The sequence below is a fragment of the Pan paniscus genome, chromosome 11, assembly GCF_029289425.2.
Source record: "Pan paniscus chromosome 11, NHGRI_mPanPan1-v2.0_pri, whole genome shotgun sequence".
NCBI lineage: Eukaryota > Metazoa > Chordata > Mammalia > Primates > Hominidae > Pan > Pan paniscus.
The window spans coordinates 1,322,769-1,349,346 of NC_073260.2; the positions used below are offsets into that span (position 1 = coordinate 1,322,769).

General features: G+C 53.3%; 1 protein-coding gene across 14 annotated transcripts in view; it reads right to left on the reverse strand.

Annotated features, from left to right (window-relative positions):
- CACNA1B (calcium voltage-gated channel subunit alpha1 B) overlaps positions 1-26,578 on the reverse strand; it is a 253,949-nt gene that overhangs the window by 106,684 nt on the left and 120,687 nt on the right. For 8 of the 14 annotated variants that reach the window (XR_008626612.2, XR_008626611.2, XM_055117377.2 and 5 more), the window contains 6 exons: positions 17,092-17,209; positions 13,914-13,981; positions 10,874-10,980; positions 6,854-6,916; positions 1,927-2,712; positions 565-782 (listed from right to left, as the gene is read on the reverse strand). Coding sequence is in view for 12 of the 14 variants with exons in the window: in XM_055117377.2 (XP_054973352.1) it covers positions 565-782; positions 1,927-2,712; positions 6,854-6,916; positions 10,874-10,980; positions 13,914-13,981; positions 17,092-17,209 (1,360 nt within the window). In the remaining 2 variants the exon portion in view is untranslated. The remainder of the gene's footprint in view (positions 1-564; positions 783-1,926; positions 2,713-6,853; positions 6,917-10,873; positions 10,981-13,913; positions 13,982-17,091; positions 17,210-26,578) is intronic. The other 6 variants (XM_055117380.2, XM_034929694.3, XM_055117384.2 and 3 more) reach the window with 3 other exon arrangements.

Sequence of the window (26,578 nt, forward strand, 5' to 3'; positions counted from 1 at the left end):
ACTGCACACAGGCAGGCATGGAAAGGCTGTTCCGAGCATGTGAGTGAGCAAGGGGAGGAAAGAAGGCAGCTCAAATAAAGGCCTGGGAGCAGCCTCAGAGCAGGGATGGCACAGGCCCATGAAAAATGGGCAGATGCAGTGGAGAGCCTCCTCCTCTGCAGCCCCTCGCTCTCAGCCCCAGTCAAGGCCGTGGACAGAGTCCTCAGCAGCTTTTGTGCAACCATCAAGAGTTGTGCCTGTTTTGTGGTCTGTCTTCCTGACAAGACTGTCTCCCTCCTACTATGCTCTCAGCACTCTAACACAGCACCTGGCACTTAGTTGGCAACGTGCAAATATTTTGGGAAGGAAGGAGAATGGAGCTCAACCTCAGTTATCTCTGGGGCACTAGAAATCAACAGGACATCAAGGGACAGATGTTGACAGCAAAGGACTCTCTCTCCAGCCAGGAGAACAATTCACAGAGGTAGGCTGGGTCCCCAGTGGCTGCTGTGGAGCAGGAGGGAATGGGGGTTGCTGGACCTGCACAAGATGGGCCCTGCCCCACTGGCACAGGGAGATACTCACTGGGAACGACCGTGGCTTCCCCAGGAGGGCCCGTCAGCATCACTGGGATATGTACGATAGTGTTCGGGTCTGGGGGCTGACTGCCCATGCGAGTGACGTTCCGCTGATTGTCTGCATCCTCTGGCTGTTCCTCCACCTTCTGGAGACAGGTGCTGGGCAGTGTGTGCATAGGGCCCACAGTCACAGTCCCACTGGTCTCCAGGTCACAGTGTGGCTCCCTGCAATCAAGAATGTACATCAGGCCTGGGCGCAGTGGCTCACACCTGTGATCCCGGCACCGGGAGGCAGAGGCAGGAGGATCACTTGAGCCCAGGAGTTCAAGACCAGCCTGGGGAATATGGCGAAACCCCATCTCTACAAAAATTAAAAAATTAGCTGGGCGTGGTGACACGTGCATGTAGTCCCAGCTATTCAGGCTGGGAAGGCTGAGGTGGCAGGATCGCTTCAGCCCGGGAAGTTGAGGCTGCAGTGAGCCATGATTGTGCCACTGCACTCCACCCTGGGCAACAGTGCGGTCCTGTCTCCAATAATAATAATAATAATAATGCACATCAGCAAAATCCTATCAACCAAAACCCTTAAGCCTCCATGCAGACCAACTAAATCCACAACCACCTGCTCTGCTACTCTGGCCTTCTGTATGTTTTTTAAATTACTCTATACACCTCCGTGTCTTTAGTCCGAAAGGCAGGGATGGGGCTGACCCACCCACACACAAAGACAGGGCGGCGGCTGGGTTGACCCTGGGCTGGGGCCTCCAGCGGCAAGTATTCTGGTTGGTTTGTGGCCAGTGGGTACCTGGCGACTGCTGGTCTTGGCCACTGGACCAGTTACCCCAGGCCCTCACGGAGTTGGTTAGTCCTGCCCCAGGGAGCAAGCTGGGCTAGCTGGGGTTCTTTCTGTCATGGTCACACAGCCTGGCCCCCACACCCCGCTCTGCGCCCAGCCCACTGGCCTGCTCAGGCTTCCCTTGGGCCCTTCTGCCTCTCCTTCCTCCACAGCAATCCCCAACTTTCTCTTCTCCCAGGGCCAGTTTGTTCTTTCCAAGCCAGTCGCAACAATTCCCCCTTAAGCCCTCCCTTCTTAAATAACGGCTGGCATTCACGGAGCACAAACACTCTGCCAAGCCTTTTACGGAGCATATACGTCCTGCCAAGCCTTTTACAGGTCAACCCTGCAAGGGAGGATTGTCACCACCCCACGTGAACGGCATGCAGAGACCCCAGCCCGGACGGCTCTGGACATGGCAGCGTGGCCGGGGCTGCAGCCTCCGCCGTGGACCCCATCGCCGCAGCCACCGCTGGGGCCCGCACCGCCCCGGCCAACCCTTCCCTCCCTGACCCCGCCCAGCCGCGGACTCACCTGGGCTGGTGGTTCCGGAGCTCCTTTTCCTTATCGGCTTCCACTATCTCAGCCTCCTTCTCCGTGGCCTCCTTCTCCACAGCCTCGTGAGCAGGCTGCGCCTTGTGCCGGGCCCGGTGCCGCCGCGCCGGCTCCTCCCCGCTCTCCGCCTCCCGGGGCCCCGCTCGGGGGCCGCCGCGGTGCCGCGCGCGCCGCTCGCCCTTGGCGCCGGCGCACTCCTTGCTCGGATCCTGGTGCCGGTGCGCGCGGTGGCGTCGGGGCTCCCGCTCGGCCGCCTCCTCCGGGGAGCCGCGCCGGTGGTGCCGCCGGCCGCCCTCGGGGCCTGGGCCTCGGCCGCGCTCGCTCCGCGCCTCCGGGGGCCCCGCGGCCTCCTTGCTGTGGCTGCGGTGCGGCCGCGGCCGCTCCTCCCGGGCACCGGGCTCCCCGCTCTCCGCCTTCGGGGCCTCTGCTCGGTCCTGGTCCCCCGCCGCGGGGGTCTTGTCCTTGTCGCGGTGCCGGTGGTGCCTGCGCGGAGGGTCGACGCCCTCGGGGGCCTCCGCAGCCTCAGGTCGGGCTTTGCCTCCCACGGGCCCCCGCGCGCCGTCGCGGCCCAGCTCCACCACCAGCGGCCGGTCCAGGTGCGTCTTCATGTCGGGCCGCAGGTGGCGCGTAGTGGCGAAGCGCAGCCGCTCCTCGGGGTCCATCTCGCTGTACAGCGCCTCGCAGCTGGCCCGCAGGTTCTGCAGCCGTAGCTGGCTGGCCCGCTGCTCCCACACCGAGCGCGCCTTGGCCGAGTTCTGCTGCCTGCTGCGGGGAGACTGGCGGTGAGCGCGGCCCCGTCTGCCGCCCGCCCGCCGCTCTCCAGGGAGGCCACAGTGGACACACAGCAATGGAGTAATGGCGCAGGGAGGTGGGAGGCGTGGCCGCGGGAGCCCCCACACCCCTCGGGGGACGCGGATCAGGTGGGGAACGCCCAAGGGAACCGAATTCAGCCCCGCCGCCCCCCCACGGTGTCCCACAGGACCCGCAAGGTGAAAGCACCAGCCTGTCAGGAGGACCCTGGGGGGCTCAAGGAGGCCAAGGGGTACAGGACAGTGGGAATGCACCAGACAGGCCAAGCAGGTGGGTGGGCGGCTGGCCAGGAAGGCCACCGCGGGAGGGAAGGGCATGTTACAAAGGGCAGGACGGATGGAGAGGCAGGAGCCAGGGAGGCCCTGTAGCCTCCCTGGGAGCTGGCCCCTGCTCCAGCACCAGCACAGCTGCTACAGGAAGGGCGGGACACGCGGCCCCTTCTCCAGAGGCACTTCCCCATCGCTGCCTCCAGGAGGCAGGCCACCAGCCAGGTGAAAAGGCTGTTTGCCAGGGAACCCAGGGGGCAGTTGCTGTGGCAGAGCAGACAGCAGCCAAGGGAGCACCTGGCCCTTTCAGGAGCAAACGCAGAGCCTCTGCCAGTCCCCGAGGTGGTCAGCCACAGCCCCGCAGCTGCCCCCTGGCTCAGTGACCAGGAGCCCAGAAGTCAGGTCTGAAGCTGGAAATGCCACCTCCCGTGGCCACCAATGCCCTCCTCTCTCTTGACTCCATGGAGAGCCCCTCCCTCTACTGGGAGCAGAGCCAGAACATGGTCCTCGGAGCCCTCCAGCACCAGGGATGGCCAGTGGTCCAGGCTCGGCCCTCGCTGCACGGGCTACCGAAGGCCTTGACCCCTACTCCAATGTCATGGGCCCAAGCACCTCCTCTATTCACACATCACACATGGGGCTCCATAGCCCAGAGTGCACAGGAAGCCCTTTGCATTCTGGGCCTGCTGCTGAGTAAGACCACCTTTGGATAAGGTCTTATTATCCCAGTACTAAGCCCCCCCATCGCCAGGGAGAAACCTCATCTGAGGCCAGAGGCCCGCCCTGGAGCCTCCCAGGCTGCTGGATGGCCTTGGCGGCAGCAGCGACTACCCCAACAATGAGGGCCATGGCATCTGTGTCCTGCAACTGCCATGTGGTGCTCTGGGCGCAGTGCCCACTTCATCCAGTCCTTACAACCACCTCAAGAATCAGGTGCTACTCTTGTCCCCATTTCACAGATGAAGATACTGAGCCTAGAGAGAGGATGTTACTTGCTCAGGGTCCCACAGTGAGTCAGGATCAGACACAGGCAAGGGCAAAAAGGAAAAACATTTCTAAAGAAGACACGAGTCCTTGGCCAGACCCCAACTGCACTAACAACACAGGCTACAACCACGGCCTGCAGAGGCCCAGGCCGGCGGCCACCAGCTCCGGGGCCCTGAGCCGCTGAGCACCACTCTGACCTGCAAAGACAGAGCAGCCAGATGTGGGAAAGCCCAGTCCCTGCAGCCGGCCCACCCCAGGCAGGTGAACAATAAATCCTGCCCCTTTGTAGAAGTCCAGGCTGCAGTGGGAGCAATGTCCAGGGGCAGCACTTTGCACGAATGAAAGCGGAAGTGTGGTGTCTGTGTCTCGCCTGGGAGCTTGGGTGGGGTGGGGGCAGGCAGGGCTACCTGTAGGGGCCGTCTGCAGACCCCCAGCCTCAGTTGAAGCCCCAGGCCCTGACCTGTATCCCTGATGCATTGAAACTGTGCTGCCCCTGCTCCCGGGGGTGCCCTACAACTGACCCACAGAAGACCCACCAACCCCAGCTGGGACCAAGACAAAAGGGCTCTACTGCCCACAGTGCTGAGTGGTGTGAAACAGAAGGCAGCCCCAGGGGCTTGCACCAGGCACAGGAGCCCTGTGAGGGCGGAGGCTGTTCACTGCCTCAAGCCTCCCAGTCCACTCCAGTGCCCGAGAGGGGCCTGGGCTCTGAGCCACTTGGTCAGCAGGGTGGCCCGCTCTGATGAAGCCGTGAATCTTGGGGACCAGCATCGCAGTTCCAAAAAGACAGGCAGTGAGGACCATGGGGAACATGCAGAGGCACAGGGTCTGTGTGAAGGTGGGGTGGGCTCCAGACCACATAGCTCTGCCCTCACCCTTGCATTCAGGTGTGGCTCCTTCTCGCCCAGGAAACACCTGGAGCAGGGTAAGGCCCGGCTGTCTGCTGGGCTGAGGGCACCGTCAGGCTGGCAGGCTCCCCCGTGACCACCCAGGCAGAGCAAGATGCTGAGCAGCCTACGCTAGGGCACCTGCCCGCCCCCTGCAGCCCCACTGGTTCCACCTGGCCTGTTCCTTCCAGGCCTATCTGCCACTCTCAGCCCTAACGTCATCAGAGACTGTCTGCATCTGCCCTCACTCGGCCAGCACCACCAGGTTCCTCTCTGGAGGTATCCCCTAGGTCTCTGAATCTACATGCCGGGCCTCTCTGCATGGTGTCTTAAGTCAGCCTGCACCTCCCCTGGCCCCTGTCTCTGTCCTTGCTCTATCTGGCACATATCCAGACCAACTTAGAGTGAAGTGTGGCTGGTGACTAATCCAGGCAAAGTCCTGGTTTAAAAGGGTTCTTTAAGGAAGTCACATGGACGACTGGCACCCCTGTGTCCTGGCCTCAGCTGGTAGGCACAACCCAGCTGTTCCAGGGAGGAGGGCTCAGCCATGCTCAGCTGGGTGCTGTGGGGAACTGCAGGACTTGGAAGTGGCTTCAAGGCGCTCTGTGGCCCTTCTTTGAGGTCTCTGGGCTCAGACAACCCGGAACTGCTGACAATATGAAGCAGCCCTGGTGTGACACCATGGATACCTGCCATCTGCATTTTTTTTTTTTTTTTTTTGGGAGACAGAGTCTCGCTGTGTCGCCCAGGCTGGAGTACAGTGGTGCGATCATGGCTCACTGCAACCTCTGCCTCCCGGGTTCAAGCAATTCTCCTGCCTCAGCCTACCGAGTAGCTGGGACTACAGGCGCCCGCCACCACTCACGGCTAATTTTTTGTATTTAGTAGAGACAGGGTTTCACCGTGTTGCCCAGGCTGGTCTCGAACTCCTGAGCTCAGGGAATCCGCCCACCTCAGCCTCCCAAAGTGCTGGATTACAGGTGTGAGCCACCGTGCCCAGCCACCATCTGCATCTTACATCTTATTCCACCCTGCGGATGGATTCAGGATCCAGCATGCTTTCTTGCCCCAGGAGACATCAGTGCCTCTGACAGCCAGCAGCAAACAGTGCTCGTGGAAAGACTGAGCCCAGCTCCATGCTGGCTGCCAGCAAGGAAGCACTGGGCAGGGGGGGCAGGGGCAGCAGGGGCCTCACCACCATTAGGACACGGACAGGACACCTGGACACTTCCATCAGGGCAGGTGGCCTAACTGCACCTGACCACTTCAGGGACCCCTCACCTGCAGGGCCTGGCCTTGCCCTCCAGGGGAAGCCCCTGCGGACCAGCCATCCATGAGCACTTCCCCATGAGAAGCTGCCCGAGGGGAGGCCAGCCAGTCACTCCCTGGAGGGCCACCCTGGAGTTTCCGTGTCTCTGCCTCGGGCCCTGGGTGGTCTACTGTAAGCTTCACAAGTGGACAACAGCTCTCTGCTCTTGCTAGAACAAGGACTTCCTGAGAATCACAGACACAGTCCCTCCCAAGTAAGGGGCCTAGGAGGACCCATAAACGTCCCCAGTGAGCCCCTAAAGAGCACTCTCTGCTGTGCCTGCTCACAGGGCCCTGACCTCATGGGAACCACAGGGAGACCTGAGCCCATGACGCCCAGTCCACTCAGGAGAAGCAGACACACTCGAGACACTGGAGTGAGCAGACACAACAGTCAGCAGACAAAAAGACAGAGACCAGGAGGGAAAGGAGGAGGCGCTGAGCGCAGAGGGTCTGACCCCGTGGCCGGACTTGGGGACGTCAGGGAGCAAGCCCACCATTCCCCGCTCAGGCCACAGAAGCCCGGCCTGGAGCTGCCCCATGAAGCAAATGACTTGCGGTGAGATAGCAGAGTTAGGAGTGGAAGGAAGGTGTCTGCATGTAGTTATCATGAAGCCATGGATGGAATATCGTAGCAGAGCGACTCACGGTGAGTTCACGCTGGAGACAGATGAGCTGCGAGATACAGTACCTCGAGCTTGCTTTACAAAACTGCACATGCAAAAAACAGAACAGACAGAAGTGAGAAAACCAGAGACAGAGTTCTGAGAGAACCAGTGACACTGAGAGCCACGCCAGTGTAGGCGCAGGCTGCCATGTGCATCTGGACAGGAGGCCGCAGACGCGTCCGTCAGACGGGCACCAGCTGAGACCTCAGGGTGAAAGAGAAGTTGAGAACCAATTCCACACATGCAGAAAAGTGAGACTGAAGTGAGACAGCAAACCCTGTGCCTGGAAGACAGAAGCCATTAGCTCGGGGGCCCATCCATCACTTAGCACACACTGCCCAGGACAGGCAGTGCGGCTGGGAAGACCCAACACCGATTTTCCTGCAGTTCCAAACAGCCCCCCGCACCCTGTGGCGGGAGGCTGACTGCACCGTCTCCCGGCCCTCAAGATGGGGCAGCATAGACTAACAAAGGAGGCGAGGGTGCCCCCGCACCTGCGGCGGGAGGCTGACTGCACTGTCTCCCGGCCCTCGAGATGGGGCAGCATAGGCTAACAAAGGGGGCGGGGTGCCCCCGCACCTGCGGCGGGAGGCTGACCGCACTGTCTCCCGGCCCTCGAGATGGGGCAGCGTAGGCTAACAAAGGAGGCGAGGGTGCCCTTTCCAGAGATGCTGCCTGGGCCCTGCTGCCGAACCCACCTGACTTCCCGGCGAGCACCTGGACCCCACTCTGGTTCCAGCCCCAGGGCTCCCCAGGCTGCAACCCAGGCGCTTCTGGGCCACCAGGACACCTCCAGGGCAAATCAAGCCACACCCCAACCCACCTTCCTTTTGGATGCAGCTCCAGCCATTTCCAAGTGACTTTCAAAGGCTTTTCTAAAACCAACAGAAAGAAACCAAAGCTCCCTTTACAGCCATTTCCCTCCAATTAAGTTCCCAGGGGAGGGCCAGGTGGGCTGCAGCCCCTCCTTCTCAAGGCCAAGCTCTCTGTGCCTTTGTGGGCAGTCAAACCAGCTTACTTGCCCACAGGCTCTGGCTTCAAACAGGCATGTGTGTGAGAGGGTGTGTGAGTGTGACACTGTGTGTGTGAGACTGTGTGTGTGAATGTGTGAGATTGTGTATGTGATTGACAGTGTGGGATGATTATAACTGTGTGAGATTGTGAGTGTTGTGAGGGTGGGTCTGTGTGTGTGTGTCTGTGTGAGTCTGTGTGTATGATTCTGTGTGTGCTTCTGTGACTGTGTGTCTGTGTGTACTTGTGTATAAGTGTGTATGTGAGTCTGTGTGCCTGTGTGTGTGCTTGCCTATATGTATTTGTGAGTATGTGTGTGTGTGTGTGAGTGTCAGTGTGACTCTGCAGGCTGCCAGTGTTCAGAAATTCATGTGAGGATGAGGCTGACCCAGCAGAGAACCAGGAAGACATGTCCCTTTAAGCAGTGTCACCTGAGGCCCACCTTAGTGTCCCTTCAAGCAGCTGTCACCTGAGGCCCAGGATACGCACAGCACTGCATGCGACATGCCAGGGTGCCCTTCTGAGGCATGTTCTGGCACCGTCTGTGTCAAGCCAAACAGAGCATCACTGAGAGCCTCTCAAACACCAAGGACACCCCAAGTCCTCCCAGCACCCAGGGCACCAAGCCCGGCATTGGCCCCGCTCCGCAGGCCACGCAGCACAGCTGTGGGGGGCAGGAGAAGGGTGAAGGGTACTCAAGGGCACTGCTCTCGCACAGCCCAGCAGCTCAAGGTGCTGGAAATGAGAGCAGGGCAGGAGGCGGCGCTGCTCGTCCCACCAGGAGAACAGGAAGCAGACGAGGACAGACGACAGACAGCTTTCAGCCCTCGGAGGTCTCAGCACAACACAGGCACGCAAACAGCAGCAGCAGGACCAGGCCTCGCCAGGTGCAGGGCCCTCCTTGAAGGAAACCCCTCAAGGTTGATTCCTGCAGGGTCTCTTGTGGCGGAAATCAGACTGGCTGTCATGTCCAAACCAGTGGGCTGAGGACATGCCACAGAGGATGAGGGCCCACAGCTGCACCCCAGGCAGGGACCGTGGGGGCTGACACCTGGACGCCTCGGGCTGGCTTGGGCCGGCTGCCCCTTGCCACGTGTGAGGGCTGCAGCCTGCTTGAGTTGAGGATGCTGGCACTGGAGCTGACACCTGGCTCCAGACCCACCGTGAGGCAGAACACCTAGGGGTCCCCCGGGAGAAAAGAAGCTCTTTCCTCGCGTAGGAATCAGCGTGGTGCTCAGGCCAACAGGTGGTGTCGATGTACACTGTGCCCAAGGATGCCAGTCTACTGCCTTGTTCCTGCATAGCAGTGTCTCCAAACCAGGACAGGGCAGCAGATAAGGAAGAGTGTCCAGCCTCCTTTTCAGGCAGCCTGACTCAGGCTCCATGACTGCCAGGGACCTGGCAGCCTCTTCTGCAAGGTCTCAGGCCAGATGGGAGTGGACACCCTCCCATACACCCAGGAGGAGGCAGGGCCGGCAGGTAGCAGGGGTCAAGGGACAAGTGCTCGCCTCCAGGAACGGCAGAGAAGGCAAGTCTTCAGGAGAACAACACGAGGCCTGCGCGAGGCCAGGAGCTGAACACACCACTCGCCCCATCTACTGCAGACCACCCACCTGCAGAGCTCACAGAGCCCTGGTAGCAAACCCCTGGACCAAGTAACCAAACTAAGTGGACTAAATAACTAATGGACCAAATAACCGAATTGGCCAAGACAATGAAAGATCGAAATTAAACAACTGAGGACTGAGCCCCCAGCAGTCTTCTGCGTGATGGCCACCGTGTCCACAGCTGCCAAGTTCCCCTGCAGGCCCCTCCCATCCCTGCCTGAGTCCCCGGCGGGCTGCAGCCTCTTCTAGCTGCTTCTGCCCCAAAGACCAGCACTTTCTGCTAGGCTTTTCCATCTTCCTGGTGCCCTCCAGGCAGGATCAGGGCTGGTATGGGTGTGCACACACGCAGCACATGCACTCACACACATGCTCACTGTGCAACTCTCAAGTGCACACACACACCTAGCACACTCATCCACATGCCAGCATGCTTACCCAGCAGTGCAGACACACGTCACACACACATACCTAGCACACTCATCCACATGCCAACATGCTTACACAGAAGTGCAGACACACGTCACTACAGATGCACCTGTGGCTGCACCCGGCCCTGTGTTCCGTGTTCACGGCAGGGCGGGTGGCTGGCTGAAGAGCTGGGGCCCGCCCATCAGCATGGGGAATGGGAGGTGTGGGGGGTGGGCATGCAGCCAGACGGAGCTAGTGGCTCCAGAGCTAAATTCAGCTGGGCCTAGAGAACAAGCTCCCAGTAGGGGCATCTCTGCACTCTTGTGGCCCACCCTGTGACCAGGCCATGGGCCAGACTTTCCTGCCTCCCTTCCCAGGGACTGACCTCCCCACAGCTCGGCTCAGTGCAGCCTTTGGCCCTGGGCTGGACACTTTGCCCAAACTCTAAAGCCCCTAACACCTCCAAATATGCTTCTATGGAATACGCAGTTTTCGCCAGAATAACTTCCTCTAACATCTGTCCCAGTACCAAACACTTGCAGAGACATTTTTGGAAACTGCAGTAAGTCTCTCGGACTGCTCAGGTATCACCTAGAATCTCTTGGCTCATAAAATAAATTTCTGAAAAGCTGTGCATAAAATCAACTTACTGACTCCCTCCCCTAACTGATTCACAGTTGCCTGGGGAGGGGCCTGGAGCCACCCTGAGGCTATCCAGGGAGTATCAGGGCAGAGACAATCCCAGCCACAATGTGAGGGCTGTGCCTGGCCACACCCTGGCCCTGCTCATACTGAGAAAAAGCCCTGGAGCCCCCAGGCTCTCATCCCAGTTCCGAGGAGGGGCTGTGTCCTCACCCGCCAAGGCCAGAGGCCCTCTGAGGAAGCCTCTGGAAGGGGTGCCCTGGGGAGGGCCCAGCCATGGGACCCTGCAGCAGCCCCACTGCCACCCCACAATCCACTCCCAGGAGCCTTACGCAGCGATGGAGATGTTCGCGGCAGACATGGGGCTGACTTCAGCCACTTCTTTGGCCTTTTGCAGAGCAAGCTTCTGATTGGCTGCTTCTTCCATCTCCTCTTCATCCTGTTTGAGCAAAGAGAAATGTCCAGTTCCCCTCACAGTGTTATAGCCACTCTAACACTGGCTATATATAACATCAGCTCTTCCTCCAGGGGCCTCAAAAAATACACAGTGCTGCTCTCTATCCAGTGGAGACAGGCAGCCAACCCCTGAGTGAATGTGGCCTCCTACGACCCGTTCCACAGGAGCTGTCTCTGGTGCTCTCCAGGGCCTTCCCTTCTGTGTCTGTGACCCAGGTACCCAGCCACTGCCTGGATATTTCCATTTGTTTGTTTTGTTTTTTGTTATTTTTTTTTTTTAGAGACAGGGTCCCGCTCTGTCACCCAAGCTGGAGGGCAGTGGCTCAATCTCAGCTCACTGCAGCCTCGACCTCCCAGGCTTAAGTGATCCTCTAACCTCAGCCTCCCATGCAGCTGGGACTCCAAGCACGTGTCATCACGACTGGCTAAATTTTTTTAATTTAATTTTTCTTGAACTCCTAGGCTCAAGTGATCCTCCCACCTCAGCCTCCCAAAGTGCTGGGAGTACAGGTGTGAGCTACCATGCCTGGCCTTCAGCTTGTCTGTACCATGGCACCTCAAACTTGCCCACTGAAATGCAAATCTGTCCCTCCTTTTGTCCCACCTGTCCCCCCAGGAGCATCTGTCACACTTTAACAAAGCCAAGAGCAAGGGCAAGAGGCTCTGCACCTGTGGCTAAGTCCTGACCCAGCACTGCCCACAAGCACTGCCACCGGGAGGGTGTCCAGTGGGGCCACGCACCACCTTTGAGCTTTTCTGCCTGGAGCCAGCAGACCATGTCTGTCCCCATTTCCCCAGCTGTGGCTGTGAGAAGCCTCTCCCTGTCTCCCCCATTCCTGGGTGACCACTTGCAGTGCCTGGCCCTGAACTTCACATGGCTCCTGCCCTCAGGGCTGGGCATGCGCACATGTGCAGGCAGGTGCAGTTTCCTCTGCCCGCTCTGGCCCTGACCCTAAGTCACTAAACAAGACCAACATGCTCGGCACCTGGGTTCCGGATCAATAGTTCTGGGCTGAGACCACAGGCCTCAGAATGGAAGCTACGACTTCCATGTTGTCCATCTGGACTGCTGGGGCCATCACTGTTTCCTCAAAATCCTGAAGCCCAGACCCACCTGGCTCCCCTGGGAGCTGGCATTCCCAGTGTTCCCTAAAATGTCCTTGAATCTGCTTTCGGGGCACAACACTGGCAAAAACTAAGTCCCTTGTTAGCTGCCTGCAAATTTCCCTCCACAGAGGAGAGACCTTCAAACTTCAAGCCCAGAGAGGAGGCAAAGCCAGACCCAGCGTGAAACACCCACACCCAGGTCCCTCCTCGCAGATCCGGCTGCATCCAGCTTCCCACCCTCTGGGGCAGGGACTTTGCCAGTCACTCCAGGGAGTGTTCTAAAGTCCCCTGGAAGGTCTAAAACAAATTCAAGTTTATCCTCGCTTCAAAAGGTACATAGTGCTGTAATACTTTTGTGGGAATATTATGGGAATATAAGGGAAGGGGATGGTCGAGTCATAAACTTTGGGGCTCTTGGTCAGCCCAGAAAAATGCCCACAGCCAGACACAGACAGGCCCCCAGTGGCCCCGATCCTCAGAGAAGAAATTCCTAAATGAGGCCAGTTACACAAAAGGGGGGCCACCAATGAGGGTACATGTATGTGGACACAGGGCCCCAAGGACATGGCTTCCTCCATGCATCTTCCTTCATGACAGAACTTAAAGAGACAGTGGGGCCCCAGCGCTCCAGTGCAGCCCACCCAGGACAGCTAGGGCCCCGGGCTCCAAGGCAACCCCGGCACCAAGGAGAGCTCTGTGGGGGCTTGGGCTCCCCCAACCCAAGCAGCCCAGCTGAAGACAGGAACAGAGAGAAGCCAGAAACCAGAGCGCCAGGGAGGAATCCGGGCCCCTAGGCATAGGCATGGCCATGGCCCAGGTCTGGAGGCGTGGGAGTAAGAAGGCTGAGCAGAAGCAAAGGGAGGCTCAGGCTGCAGCTGGCACACCGCATGGACCACACCCCCCTCCTGGAGAGCTGGGTTGGGGGGAGCAGGGGCACCTGCACAGCACTCACTCTTGGAGAAGCTCTGTGGCACACCTGCATCTCTGCTGCCCATGGACAGAAATCCTGAACCTGCCTCTCTCAGCCCCGGAACAGGGAAGGCATGGAGAGACACTGGACTGGAGTGACAGAACTGTGTCAGACCCCTAGACATGCACAGGTGCATGCAGACACCTGTCCAGGGATGGTGCACAGGCAGAAGAGGGCACACAGTGACACATACATGGTGACACACAGGTACATGCTGATGTGCAGAGCATGCACGTGGGACGTTTGCAGCGTGGTTCACACCAAACCAGAAGGCAGCACCACCTCTACTAGGAGCTAGGGCTTGAGTCAACACACAAGCCTGCGACTGAGATGGCAGGTGGCCACACTACAAGTGTCCAGGGCTGGGGAGAGCATGACCAGGAGGGGACTGTGTCATCCGGAGGGATATCACAGAGGGAGACATGTACAATTGCATTCCCCACCAGGCTCAGGGATGAGATGAATATTAAAATGGCACCCGCTGGGCACTGCCTGAAACAGCAGCTGTCCCACTGTGGCACAGCTGTGCTGGGATAGGGCCACCAGCTGCTCCTCCTACTCAGGCCCCTCCTGCTCCCAGCACACCCTGCCGTTCAGGCCATTCTTCCCGGTGCTGGCTTCTCTGAGAGCCTGCCTGTCCATCTGCCTTCAGGGCTCTGGCTCTCCCTGCATCCTCAGCTCCAGCCTTCAGCCCCTGAGTGACAGACCAGCCTCTGCCCGCCAGGACCCAAGGCAACGCTCCTGGACACGAGGCCCTAACCCAGGACCCAGACTCCTCCTGGCTGCGGCCACATTCAAGTGACATGGGCTGACACCAGTCCCTCCCTGTCGCCACCTACCTTGGTCAGCTCTTGGGCGTTGGCCAGGTTGTCCACAGCGATGGCCAGAAAGACATTCAGCAGAGTGTCTGGTTGGGTCCAGCTGAGGAAGGGAACCTCTGCCCCACATGGCCCCAGTCACACTGCAGCTTCCCCCATCTCCCCAGATCCCAACCAGCCTCCAGCCTCCTTCCCTTGGCACCTACCAGCTCCCCCAGGCCCCATCCCCAGACACACTCCAGCCCAGCCACTAGGCCCTCCAGCCCCCTGTTCCGTCCTCACCTCCAGCCTCTCTGCCAATCCCTCCTTTGCTCAGCCTCCCATCACCCAGCCTCCCCTAATGCCCACCTGAGCCTCTTCCCCCAACCCAGCTCTTTCAGGCTGACTGTGCAGGAGCAAAGCTCAGAGGCTGTGCTGGAGCCATCTGCCTCTGCCTCCTAACGAGGGCCCATGGTCTGCCTGCTGTGCTCCCAACTCCCCAAGCCCCGGCCAGCACAAGAAGCCTCCCCACAAACAGCTCCTACTCCACAGGCTCCAGGTGGGGCTCCACTGCCTTCTGGGTCCTGTGAGCAGAGACCACCTCAGACAAACCAGGAGCTTGCAAACCCACCTGTGGCCAGCACATGCTGGGCCCCAAGTCCTAGGCCCACAGATGCCGCCTAGTGCTACCTTCCCCTCCTTTCCATTTCCTTTTCCCGCATGGTGTCCTGGAGCCTCTTCTTTGCGGCATCCCCCCTCTAGATTGCAGGACTCACGTCAGGCCGTGGAGACGGCAGATGGCATGATCTGGTTCCTTGCCTCAACTGACCTCCCAGGACCCAGTGTGAGGTGCTGCCCCACCTTTTAGAAATGAAGAAACCAAGGCCCAAAGGGAAGCACCTGCCACAGGTACCGGCACAGGCACCACCTGGGGTGTGCGGCCTCCTCCTCAAAGCTCGCGGGACCAGGTCCTTGTCCCGTCACGGTGTTTTTCTTTGCAAAAGGAACTCTTCACCCATCACTGGAAGCTGCCTTTTCCTGAACGCTCACCTCCCTGCCCCTGCACAGTTTCCCAGAACCACCCCAAACATAGTCAGGACCCCAACTGTGACTTGGGTCTGCCCCTCCAGACCCTGGCCATTGGGGGTACCCTCCTGGCCATTTTATCACTCCAGGTTTCTCAGCCCAGGCCCTGCTGGCATTTGGGGCTGAGCAATCCTCTATGGGATGGTAGGCAGCACCCTTGGTCTCCATCCACTTGAGGCCATCAGCCCCTCCCCATCAGTGCTGACAACCAAAAGTGACTCAGAAGCTGCCAAATGCACCACAGCATCTGTGGGGAGAGGAAGCTGCCCCCGTTAGAACCTTGCACTCCACGTGATCCAGCCCGTTTCACCACAGGCCTGCGACTCACCCCTGCCCAGGCTACAGCCACTCTCCCTGTGGTACTGGCCTCTGCCAGGCCGAGTAGCAGCTGGCTCTGTATGAGGCCAACAGCAGTGACCCTGGCAGGTCAGGTCCCTCTCTGGCTGGACAGGTGCCCCCTCCCTGGGGGTCAAGGGAGCGCATACCCCAGGCCAGAGCCTCACAGGTGAGTCCACGCAGAGCTCCAGCAGAGCCCACAGGGCAGGACACTGAGGCCAGGCTGACACCTCCAGGCACCAGCCACAGCCACTGACACCCTCAGAGGCCTTTCCATGCCCAGAAAGCAGGACCAAGGGCCATGCCCCTTGGGATCCAGCAGGACTAACGCTGAGTGGACAGGGAGGGGGACGCTCGTGGCCAGCATGCCTGGCCTCAGTGTCAGGGTCAGACTCAGCTGTGGTGAACCACTGGCCACTGCTCTGTCTTGAGGCAGAGGCACCTCCTTCTGGACACTGCTGTCCTGTCTGAGGCCTCCGTCCCTCTCTGACAACTGGCGCTGCCTTTCTTTGGTGCCTCCGGTGCCAGCCCCAGGGCCACCCATCTCCAAAGCAAACACTGCCCCCTCAGGCTCTCTGGAGCCCCTCCTAGGCTCACACTCAACTTCCCAGGAAGGCTGGATCCCCCACTCTGGGGACCAGGCCCTGAGCTGCAGCCTAAGGACCACCCCGTGACTAACAAGACTGAGAGAGGGAGCCCCTGCTGGGCCAGCCTAAGAGAGGTGGAGCAAGGAATGAGGAGCCAGGGAGATGGAGACAGGAAAGAAGGTGAAGTCTGCAAGGGCACTGACGGCACCGGCACCAGTGAGGCAGAGACGAGGACAGACAGACGGGGTGGAGTGGCCGTCGTGTGTGAGAAGGTCGGGGGAGAAGCAGAGCCGGGAGGTCGACTGTGAGACATTGTCTCCAGCTCCTCGGGGCCCTGCGGGGTGTTCTGTCACAGCAGTTCTCAAAGTGGGGTCCCCAGAACAGAAACACGGGCTCCCCCTGCAGCCTGTGAGAATGCACATTCTCAGGCCCCAGCCCAGCCCCACTGCCTCTGACACCCTGGGCTAGGGCTGGAATCCAGGCTTACCATCCCTCAGGGGACTGTGATGCCCAGATGAGTTTGAGAACCAAAGACACTTCTAGGCCTGAACTTCCCACCCCAGCTACAGGGGGACCCACTCACACTGCCTGTCATAGCCCTCACCCTTGCCTATACCACGAACGCTGTAGTTCTCCCTCCAGATCTTCCTTGGCCCCAGCCCTGTCCCTATCACGGCCCCTTGCTGAGGCAGAGCTCACCACCGGCGGCTGGGCTCGCTCTGACCCCACAGACTCACCCTCTGACTCAAGGTCCTGAAACAGCCCAACTGACATCCTCCACAGAAAACCTTTCCTTACATTTCTCTGCAAAGGGGATGGTATCAGCAGGGGGAAGGGCTCCTTTTTAAAGCCCAGTGCCAAAACCTAAGTACACAATTAAATCAAAGTGAAAACAAAAACCCACTTGCCCAGAGTGTGAGGCTCCCCGACTGCTGCTCAGAGTCTGTCCTGGGCCTGCTGCTGGCCGCACCCACCCCCACCTCTGGATACCCCCACACGCAGCAGCTCATGCTCCCTCAAGCTGAGTCCCAAAGCCTCCAGACCCCTGCGCTCCGGCCACCTGCAGAATGTTCTCCATCTGCACTCAACTCTGAGAATGCACCTCTCACGTCCACGGCCCCTAGTCCTCCTGGAGGGATCCGCGTGGTGGCCATGGGGAAGAGGAGGGCCAAGCACTGACCACCCTCTGCCCCAGCCCCACAGAAGGATACAGTTTCCGAACAGTGTCAGGACAATGAAGTAAAAGGACGAGAACATGCCTTTGCTGACGCCGCCTTGCGATTCGATCCCGTGATACATCACTGCATTCCAGTCCTCTCCCGTCAGGATCTGCCAGGATGGAGAGAACACAGGGCAAGCCCCCGTGGCCGCCTTCCCCACACACACGCACCCCCACCCACACGAGTGCATGTGCACCGCCACGTCCACGCGCACTGCCACGTCCACACACGCACATCCAGGTCTTTAGATGATGCTGTCTCCGAAGGTCTGGGCATCCCAGGGTCCTCCAGAAAAGCTTCCAGAAGGACATGGCTGCAGAACTGGGTCTTAAAAGACTAACATACTCTAGGTTTTCAGCCAGAAATGAAAAGGGAGCTCCCAACAGGAGAAGGAGGTGGGCAGAGGCGAGGAGAGCAGCAGTGAGATCAGGCATGGAGAGACGAAACAGCGCCATCCACGTCACTGCAGTCAAGGAAGCCGAGGTTCACAGGGGACTGGGCTGCACACGGCCACCCAGCAGAAGCAGAGCCTTATGATCTCAGTTCCTGCCACTCCACTTGGTGGGTCCAGCCTCACAGCCTGGCTAAATGCAACCCTTGTCCTAGTAGCCATGTCTCTTTTCTACTTTAATTTTTGGAAACATACAAGAAAATAAAATAATAAACACTCATGTGTCCCCCACCCAAAATGGAAATTTTGCCCCATGTGCAATGGTCCCCCTCCCCATGACCAACTCCAACCAGGGATCTGACACAGACCCAAGTCTTTTTTCTTTTTTCACTTTCTATTTATTTGTGGGTGTTTTTAAATTTTTCTTTTTTTTTTTTTTTTTGACATGGAGTCTTACTCTGTCATCCAGGCTGGAGTGCAGTGGTGCGATCTTGGCTCACTGCAAGCTCCGCTTCCCAGGTTCATGCCATTCTCCTGCCTCAGCCTCCCAAGTAGCTGGGACTACAGGCACCCACCACCTCGCCCGGCTAATTTTTTGTATTTTTAGTAGAGACGGGGTTTCACCGCATTAGCCAGGATGGTCTCCATCTCCTGACCTTGTGATCCGCCCACCTCGGCCTCCCAAAGTGCTAGGATTACAGGCGTGAGCCGCCACACCCTGCCGTTTTTAAATTCTTTTTATCGATACATAGTATTTGTACATATTTTAGGGTACTTGTGGTATTTTGATACACGCATACAGTGCGCAATGATCAAATAGGGTATTCAGATATCCATCACCTCAAACATTTAGCATTGTGTTGGGAACATCTCAAACCTTTTCTTCTGATTATTTTGAAATAGACAATATATTGTTGTTAGTTATAGTCACCCTACCATGCTATCAAACACTAGGACTCGCTCCTTCTATCTAACTGTGTTTGTACCCCTTAACCACCCTCTCTTCATCCCCTCTTCCTACAGCCTTCCCACCTTCTGGTAGCCATCATTCTAACCTCTACCTCCAGATCAGCTTTTTTGCTCTCACATCTGAGTGAGAACATGTGAAGTTTGTCTTTCTGTGCCTGGCTTATTTCACTTAACTTAATGACATCCACTTCCATCCATGTTGCTGCAAATGACAGGATTTCATTCTTTTTGTGGCTGAATAGTGTTCTGTTATATATACACCATATTTTCTGTATCCTTTCATCTGTTGACAAGCACTTAGGCTGATCCCTTATCTTTGCTACTGTGAATAGTGCTGCCATGAGCATGAGGAGGCAGGCAGCACTTCATGTTCCAACTTCCTTTCCTTTGGATAAACACCCAGCAATGGGATTTTTGTGGTATGGCTCCTCTTAAGGAGCCTCCATACTGTTTCCCAGAGTGGCTGGACTAATTTACATTCCCATCAACGGTGTGAGAGAGTTCCCTTCTCTCTATATCCTGCCAGCATTTGTTAATTTTGTCTTTGATAATAGCCATCCCAAATGGGTGAGACGATACCTCACTGTGGTTTGGATTTGTCTTCGCCTGATGATTAGTGATGTTGAGTATTTTTTCATACATCTGTTGGCCATTTGTATGTCTTCTTTTGAGAAATGTCTATTCAGAGCCTTTGCCCACTTTTAAATGTGATTATTTGTTTTTTTTGCTGTTGAGTTGTTTGAGTTCCTTGTATATTGTGGATAGTAGTCCCTTGTTGGATGAATGGATCCAAGTCTTTAGGGTTCCACTACACATCACACACATACACGTATGTATAAACAGAATACTGCATACGTGCTAAACATGCACAGGAAGGTACCAGACTACACATCATTCTTCAACTTGCTGTTTTCATTCAACAATACAGCTTTGAGTTTTCTCCATTTTTTTTTTTTTTTTTTTTTTTGAGACAGGGTCTTGTTCTGTTTCCCAGGCCGGAGTGCAGTGGTGTGATCTTGGCCCACTGCAACCTCTGCTTTCTGGGCCCAATCAATCCTCACACCTCAGCCTCCTGAGTAACTGGGTCCACAGGCAGGTGCCACCATGCCCAGCTAAGTTTTTGTATTTTTTAGTAGAGATGGGGTTTTGCCATGTTGCCCAGGCTGGTCTTGAACCCCTGGGCTCAAGCAATCAGCCCCCCCTCAGCCTCCTGCAGTGCTGAGATTACTGGGGTGAGCCACTGCACCCGGCTCTCCATGTTGATACATATAAATCTACTTATTTGTGTAAACCATCACACAGTTTTCCTTCCATTTACCTATTTTCCTTCTCACAGGTACTTTTAGTGGCTTCTGGGTTTTTGCTGCCGTGTCCCCTTGTGCACATGTGAAGTTTCTCTAGAACTGCAGCTGCCAGATATGTAGGCTATGCACACCTTCGCCGACTTCACTAGATGTTTCCAAAATGGTTATCCCAAATCATATTCCCGCCAGCAGCAGAGGATGGTTCTTCATTGCATCCTCACACCACCCATGGCACTGTCACGCCCTTTGATAGTTCCCAATCTGATAAACGTGAAAGGGCTTAAAAGCACTGGCCAGGCGTGGTGGCTCACGTCTGTAGTCCTAGCGCTTTGGGAGGCCAAGGTGGGAGGATCACTTGACCCCAGGAGTTCGACACCAGCCTGGGCGACATAGTGGGACCCCATTTCTAAAAAAAAAAAAAAAAAAAAAAAAGGCAAGCCCGTGAGTTTGATCATTTCTCCTGCCCAGGGGCCCTTAGATCTCTTCTGTGCCCTGCCTTTCAACCCCCCAGCTCCTATTTCTGATGACTCATCTCTTTCTTACTGACTTTTGAGACTTCCTTATGTATTCTTGTATATACTAATACTCTATTTGCATTATCTATTGTAAATATCTTTAGTCTCCTGTTTGCTTTTATTTTTGTATTTAAAAAGTTTAATGTAATTAAATATCAGTCTTATCAGTCTATTCCTTTATGTTTTCTGCTTTTTGCATCTTAAGAAATTCCTCTCCATCCAAGGTCATACAGATATTTTCACTACAAACACACACGGCCAGGAGTGGTGGCTCACACCTGTAATCCCAACACTTTGGAGATAGAGACCAGCCTGGGCAACATAGCGAGACCCTGTCTACAAAAAAATTTTTTTAATGAGCTAGGTGTGGTAGTGCGCACCTGTAGTCCCAGCTACTCAGAAGGCTGAGGCAGGAGGATCACTTGAGCCAGTTGTGTGAGCTATGATCATGCCACTGTACTCCAGCCTTGGCAATAGAGCAAGACCCCATCTCCATTTAAAAAAAAAAGAAATTTGGAGATGGGGTCTTGCTCTATTGCCAAGGCTGGAGTGCAGTGGCACAATCGCAAGACCCCATCTCCATTAAAAAAAAGAAATTTGGGCCAGGCACAGTGGCTCACGTTTGTAATCCCAGCACTTTGGAGGCCAAGGTGGACGGATCACAAGGTCAGGAGTTCAAGACCAGCCTGGCCAACACAGTGAAACCCTGTCTACTAAAAATACAAAAATTAGCTGGGCATGGTGGCAGGTGCCTGTAATCCCAGCTATTCGGGAGGCTGAGGCAGAAAAATCGCTTGAACCCGGGAGGCGGAGGTTACAGTGAACCAAGATCACACCACTGCACTCCATCCTGGGCAACAGAGCTAGATTCCATTTCAAAAAAGAAAAGAAAAGAGAAGAAATTTCTCTCCATCCAAGATCATAAAGATATTTTCATAATATATTTTTTTTCTTTCTTTTCTTCTAAAGACTGGGTCTTGCTCTGTTGCCCAGGCCGCAGTGGCACGATCCTAGCTCATTATAACCTCAAACTCCTGGCCTCAAGTAATTCTCCTGTCTCAGTCTCCCACATAGCTGGGACTGCAGAGGTGCACCATCAGCTATTTTTTTTTTTTTTTTTTGGATATGGGCTTTCATTATGTTGCCCAGGCTGACCTTGAACTTAAGAGCCTCAAGCGATACTCCCACCTCAGCCTCCCAAAGCACTGGGATTATAGGCATGAGCCACCATGCCTGGCCTCTTACTCTTTACATCATCTTTAAATCATTTTCAAGTTTGATTTTTTACATTTAGGTTTCTAATCCGACTGAAGCTTTGTGCATGCATGGAGATGATGATCCCATGTTTTTCATACGGAAAGCCACTTTTCCCAGACCCAAATTTTTGAATAGTCCGTCCTTCCTCCATTGATTCCCAGTGATACCTTTCTCATATAACCAGCTTTCTATATATGTTTGGAATGTTTCCGGGTTCTCTGCTCTGTTCTTTTGATATTTCATTTTTACATATACCACACTATTTTCATTACCATAGCTTTATAAAAAGTCATGATATATGGTAGGACAAATTTCTTCTTCCTGAATTGTCTTTTCTTGGACTTTTACTCTTCCATATAATCAATATGCTGAATTCCAAGAACAGTCCCATTGGAATTTGGATCAGGATTGCGTTGATTCATAAATTAAATTGGGGAGAACTGACACCTTCACCGTTTTAAGGCTTCCTACTTATAAACATCTCTCTGCACACATACAGCTCCTTAAGGCCTTGAATTACATTTCATAATTACTGCAACACAAGTCTTGCACAATTTTAGTTAGATTTATTTCTGGGTACCTGGAAGTTTTGTTACTACTGTGAATGAGACCTGTCTTTTAAATTGAATTTTCTAATTGAATAATGTTATTTATTATATAGAAAAGCTATATTTTTGTACATTTATCCTATGTTCAGCAATACTGATGAATTTTCTTATTATATCTAATATATTATCTAGGATTTTCTATAGTAAATAATCACATTTGCAAATAATAATAGTTTTTTTCTATTCCTTTCCAGTCTTTTTACTTCTTTCTTTTTTCTTACTACATTAGCTTCGACTGCTTGAATAGTAGGCATCCTTATTTTCCTTTTAACAATACTTCTAATCTTTTACTATTATCTATGATCCTTGCTATGGTCTCTTTTAAATAACAGCATTATTGGGATATAATTCGCCCATTTAAAGTGTATACAATAGTTTTTAGTATACTCACAAATATGTGTCACCATTATCACAGTCCATTTTAGAACATTTTCATCCCTTCAAAAAAAGAAACTCATACCCATTAGCTATCACCCATCCTGGTTGTAGGGTTTTTGTAGATACTCTTTACCAGATTTTTTTAAACTCCTGTCAATTCTTAGTATGACTTTTTTTATCATGAATTAAAGTTTATTTTTATCAATGTTTCACTTTTCTGCATCTATGACACATGTTCTCTTTTAACCTGCAGAGATTAGGAATTATACTGACAATTTCCTGTATTATTTGTATTTCTTGTATTACTAGAATGAACACAGTTTAGCTATTAGGTTCTTTTTTAATATATGCAGCTGATTTGATTTTTTAATAGATTTTAGATTATTTGCAGACATTTGTGATGCAGATAAAAAAACACCAAAATAACAAGACTGTAAAAAGCATATTTTTAAGGAGACACATGAAGTAGATAATTGTATAGCAAGACTGACCAAGGGAAAAAAAGCACAAATAAAAATTGTAACACGAAAGGGGGGTCATAACATAGGAAAAAGAGATTTTTTTAATTACAGAAGAATATTATGGCAGCTTTATGCCATGAGATTTGAATGAATCTACTTTTACTGGGGAGACATTAGCGTACCTGCCGTGCTGGGCGATATTCAGGTGCTTAGGATGGTCAGTGGATAAAACAAAGACCCTGCCCCATGGAGCTTGCGTTCTGGTCTGCATTTTGTCTTAAATTGTCCTTGCACGGCTTTGGTGTCAAGGTTGTACTAGCCTCATGAAATGATTTCATCCCTTCTCTGAAATTGTTTGAGTCAAATAGTTATTATTTCTTCTTGAAAGGCTTGGTGAAACTCACCTTATAATGACTGGGCCCCAGGCAGGAGGCAGAAAGATAGGAAGAGAACTTTGACTGTCTGTTAAATTTCTTTTATAATTATGAAATGTCCAGGTTTTCAAAATTTCTTCTTGAGCTAATTTAATCCACTTAATGTCTTCCTATAAAAATGCATGTTTTGGCCAGGCACGGTGGCTCATGTCTGTAATCCCAGCACTTTGGGAGGCCAAGGCGGGCTGATCATGAGGTCAGGAGATCAAGACCATCCTGGTTAACACGGTGAAACCCTGTCTCTACTAAAAATACAAAAAATTAGCCGGGTGTGGTGGCAGGCGCCTGTAGTCCCAGCCACTCGGGAGGCTGAGGCAGGAGAATGGCATGAACCCGGGAGGCGGAGCTTGCAGTGAGCCGAGATCGCACCACTGCACTCCAGCCTGGGCGACAGAGCGAGACTCCATCTCAAAAAAAAAAAAAAAAAAAAAAAAAAAAAAAAGCATGTTTCATCTAGGCTTTCCAATCTCATGGCATAAAGTTGCCAAAGTATTCTTTTGGAATTTAAAAAAAATCTCATTTTCCTATAGTTACGACTCCCTTTTGGGTTACATTTTTTATTTGTGCTTTTTTCCCTTGATCAGTCGCTGTACAATTATCTACTTCATGAACATGCTTGTTATCTTGGTGTTTCAGTGATCTGTACAACAAATGTCTACTCTTAGCATCATCTGCTTTCAATTTTTCTTTGGTTTATTATTCCTTCTTCTAGATTTTTCATATAAGTACTTGTTAAGCCAGGCTCTGTGGCTCATGCCTGCATTACCAGCACTTTGGGAGGCTGAGGTGGGAGGATCGCTTGAGCCCACTGAGTTTGAGACCAGCCTGGGCAACATTGTGAGACCACGTCTCTACAAAAAATAGAAATTAGCTGGGCATGCTGGTGTGTGCCTATGGCCCCAGCTACTTGGGAGACTGAGGTGGGAGGACCACTTGAACCCAGTTCGAGGCTGCAGTGAGCCATGATTACACTAATGCACTCCAGCCTGGGTGACAGGGCAAGACACTTTTTTTTTTAAGAGTACTTGTTTATTTTTTATCCTTTTTTTTTCTGATAACTGCATTAAGATTATAAGTTTTCCTTTAAGTGTTGTTTCAGATTCCTCTTACAAGTGTTGATACTGTTCAGTTCTAAATATTCTGTAATGGCCATCGTGATTTCTGATTTCCTCTTTACTCCCAAATCCTTCAACTTACAAATATGGGAAAGATATTAAATGACTTTTCATTAACGGTGCCTGCTTATCTAAATGATATCAAAGTTGTGCTCTGCAGGACAGCAATATTCATTTTTTATTTTTTTATTTTTTTTTAGTTGGAGTCTCGCACTGTCACCCAAGCTGGAGTACAGTAGCATGATCTTGGCTCACTGCAACCTCCACCTCCCAGGTTCAAGTGATTCTCCTGCCCCGGCCTCCAGAGTAGCTGGGATTACAGGCACCCACCACCACACCTGGCTAAATTTTGTATTTTCAGTAGATACGGGGTCTTGCCATTTTGGTTTCACTACGCCAGGCTGGTCTTGAATTCCTGACCTCAGGTGATCTGCCCACTTCGGCCTCCCAAAGCGCTGGGATTACAGGAGTGAGGAACTGCGCCCAGCTGGACAGTAATTAATATTTGTTGAAGTTTCCTGAGTGACCTAATAAACGGTCAAAGTCTGCAAATGTTCCATGTGCCCCAAATAATGAATATTCTATTCGCTATCTGTTGGGTACAGTTCTGTATGTGACAACTGGTTCATGTTTTTAGATCCTTTCTAATCTTTTGTCAGTTTCATCCTTCAGTTTGACAGAGACATGTTATAAATCTCTTATAAGATGGTAAAGTTTTTATTTCTCCTTGTAATTCTGCCTGTTTTTGGTCAATGTTCTGAGGCCAGGTTGTTAGGTCCTGCAAGTTCATGCCCTGCAGTGTGTTCCTTCTGGAGGCGTCCTCTTTTCATCATGTAATATGCCTCTTTATTCTCATCCATCCTCTTTTTACCTTCACCTCTATTTTGGCTGATATTAATACATGAGCTTTCTTTTGTTTTGTTTTGTTTTTTGAGACGGAGTCTCGCTCTGTCGCCCAGGCTGGAGTGCAGTGGCGTGATCTCAGCTCACTGCAACCTCTGCCTCCCAGGTTCAGGCGATTCTCCCACCTCAGCACCAGCACACCCAGCTAATTTTACGTATTTTTAGTAAAGATGGGGTTTCACCATGTAGGCGAGCTGGTCTCGAACGCCTGACCTCAAGTGATCTGCCCACCTCGGCCTCCCAAAGTGCTGGGATTACAGGCATGAGCCACCGTGCCCGGCCTACACTGGCTTTCTTTTGGTCAATGTTTAGTTAGTTCATCTTTTCGTATCCCTTTATTTTTCAATTACACAATATTTTAAACACTCCGAAAGATGCAATGAATAGTTTAACAAACCTCTGTGTACCCACTACCCAGCTTAAGAAATAAAACATCAGAATGTGGCCAGAACTCCCCAGTCTCATTCCTCTCCCTCTCCCCACCTCCCAGCAACCCCACCCCACCACCAGGAAAACTGTGTCCTGAATTTGGTGCTCATCATTCCTGTGCAAGCTTTTATACGTTTACTACATCCATATCATAAACAGTATATGACATTGTTTTGCACATTGTTCATCCTTAAATAGTATCATACGCTATAAATACATTTAGTTCTAAGGCACTCATTTTCCCTTCTGCACAAACAGATCACACTTCTCTTATCCATTTCCCTGATGGTGAACATGCAGGTGATTTTCAGTTTTTTGTTATTACAAATAATGCTGCTAGGATGGCTTTACATGTTTCCTTGTGCACTTGGGCAAAAAACTTTCCAGGGCATATACCTGGCAGGAACTGCTCGTGCCAATTCCAGTGGATGGGATATAATGAATTACCCTTCAGAGTGGTTCTACCAACCCACCAACAGCATAAAGAAACACTAATTTCTCCACTTCTTCTCTAAATCTTAATATTGTTAGATCTCTTAATTTTGGCTAAACTGACAGGTGGAAATGGTTGTTTCATTGAGGGTTTAATTTGCATTTCCCTGACTGCAGTAAAATTGATCATAGTTTCTTCTCCTGTGAGTTACTTGTTTTTATCCTTTGTCCTTTCATACTACATCATTTGTCTTTTAATCTATCTAGAATTGATTTTCACAC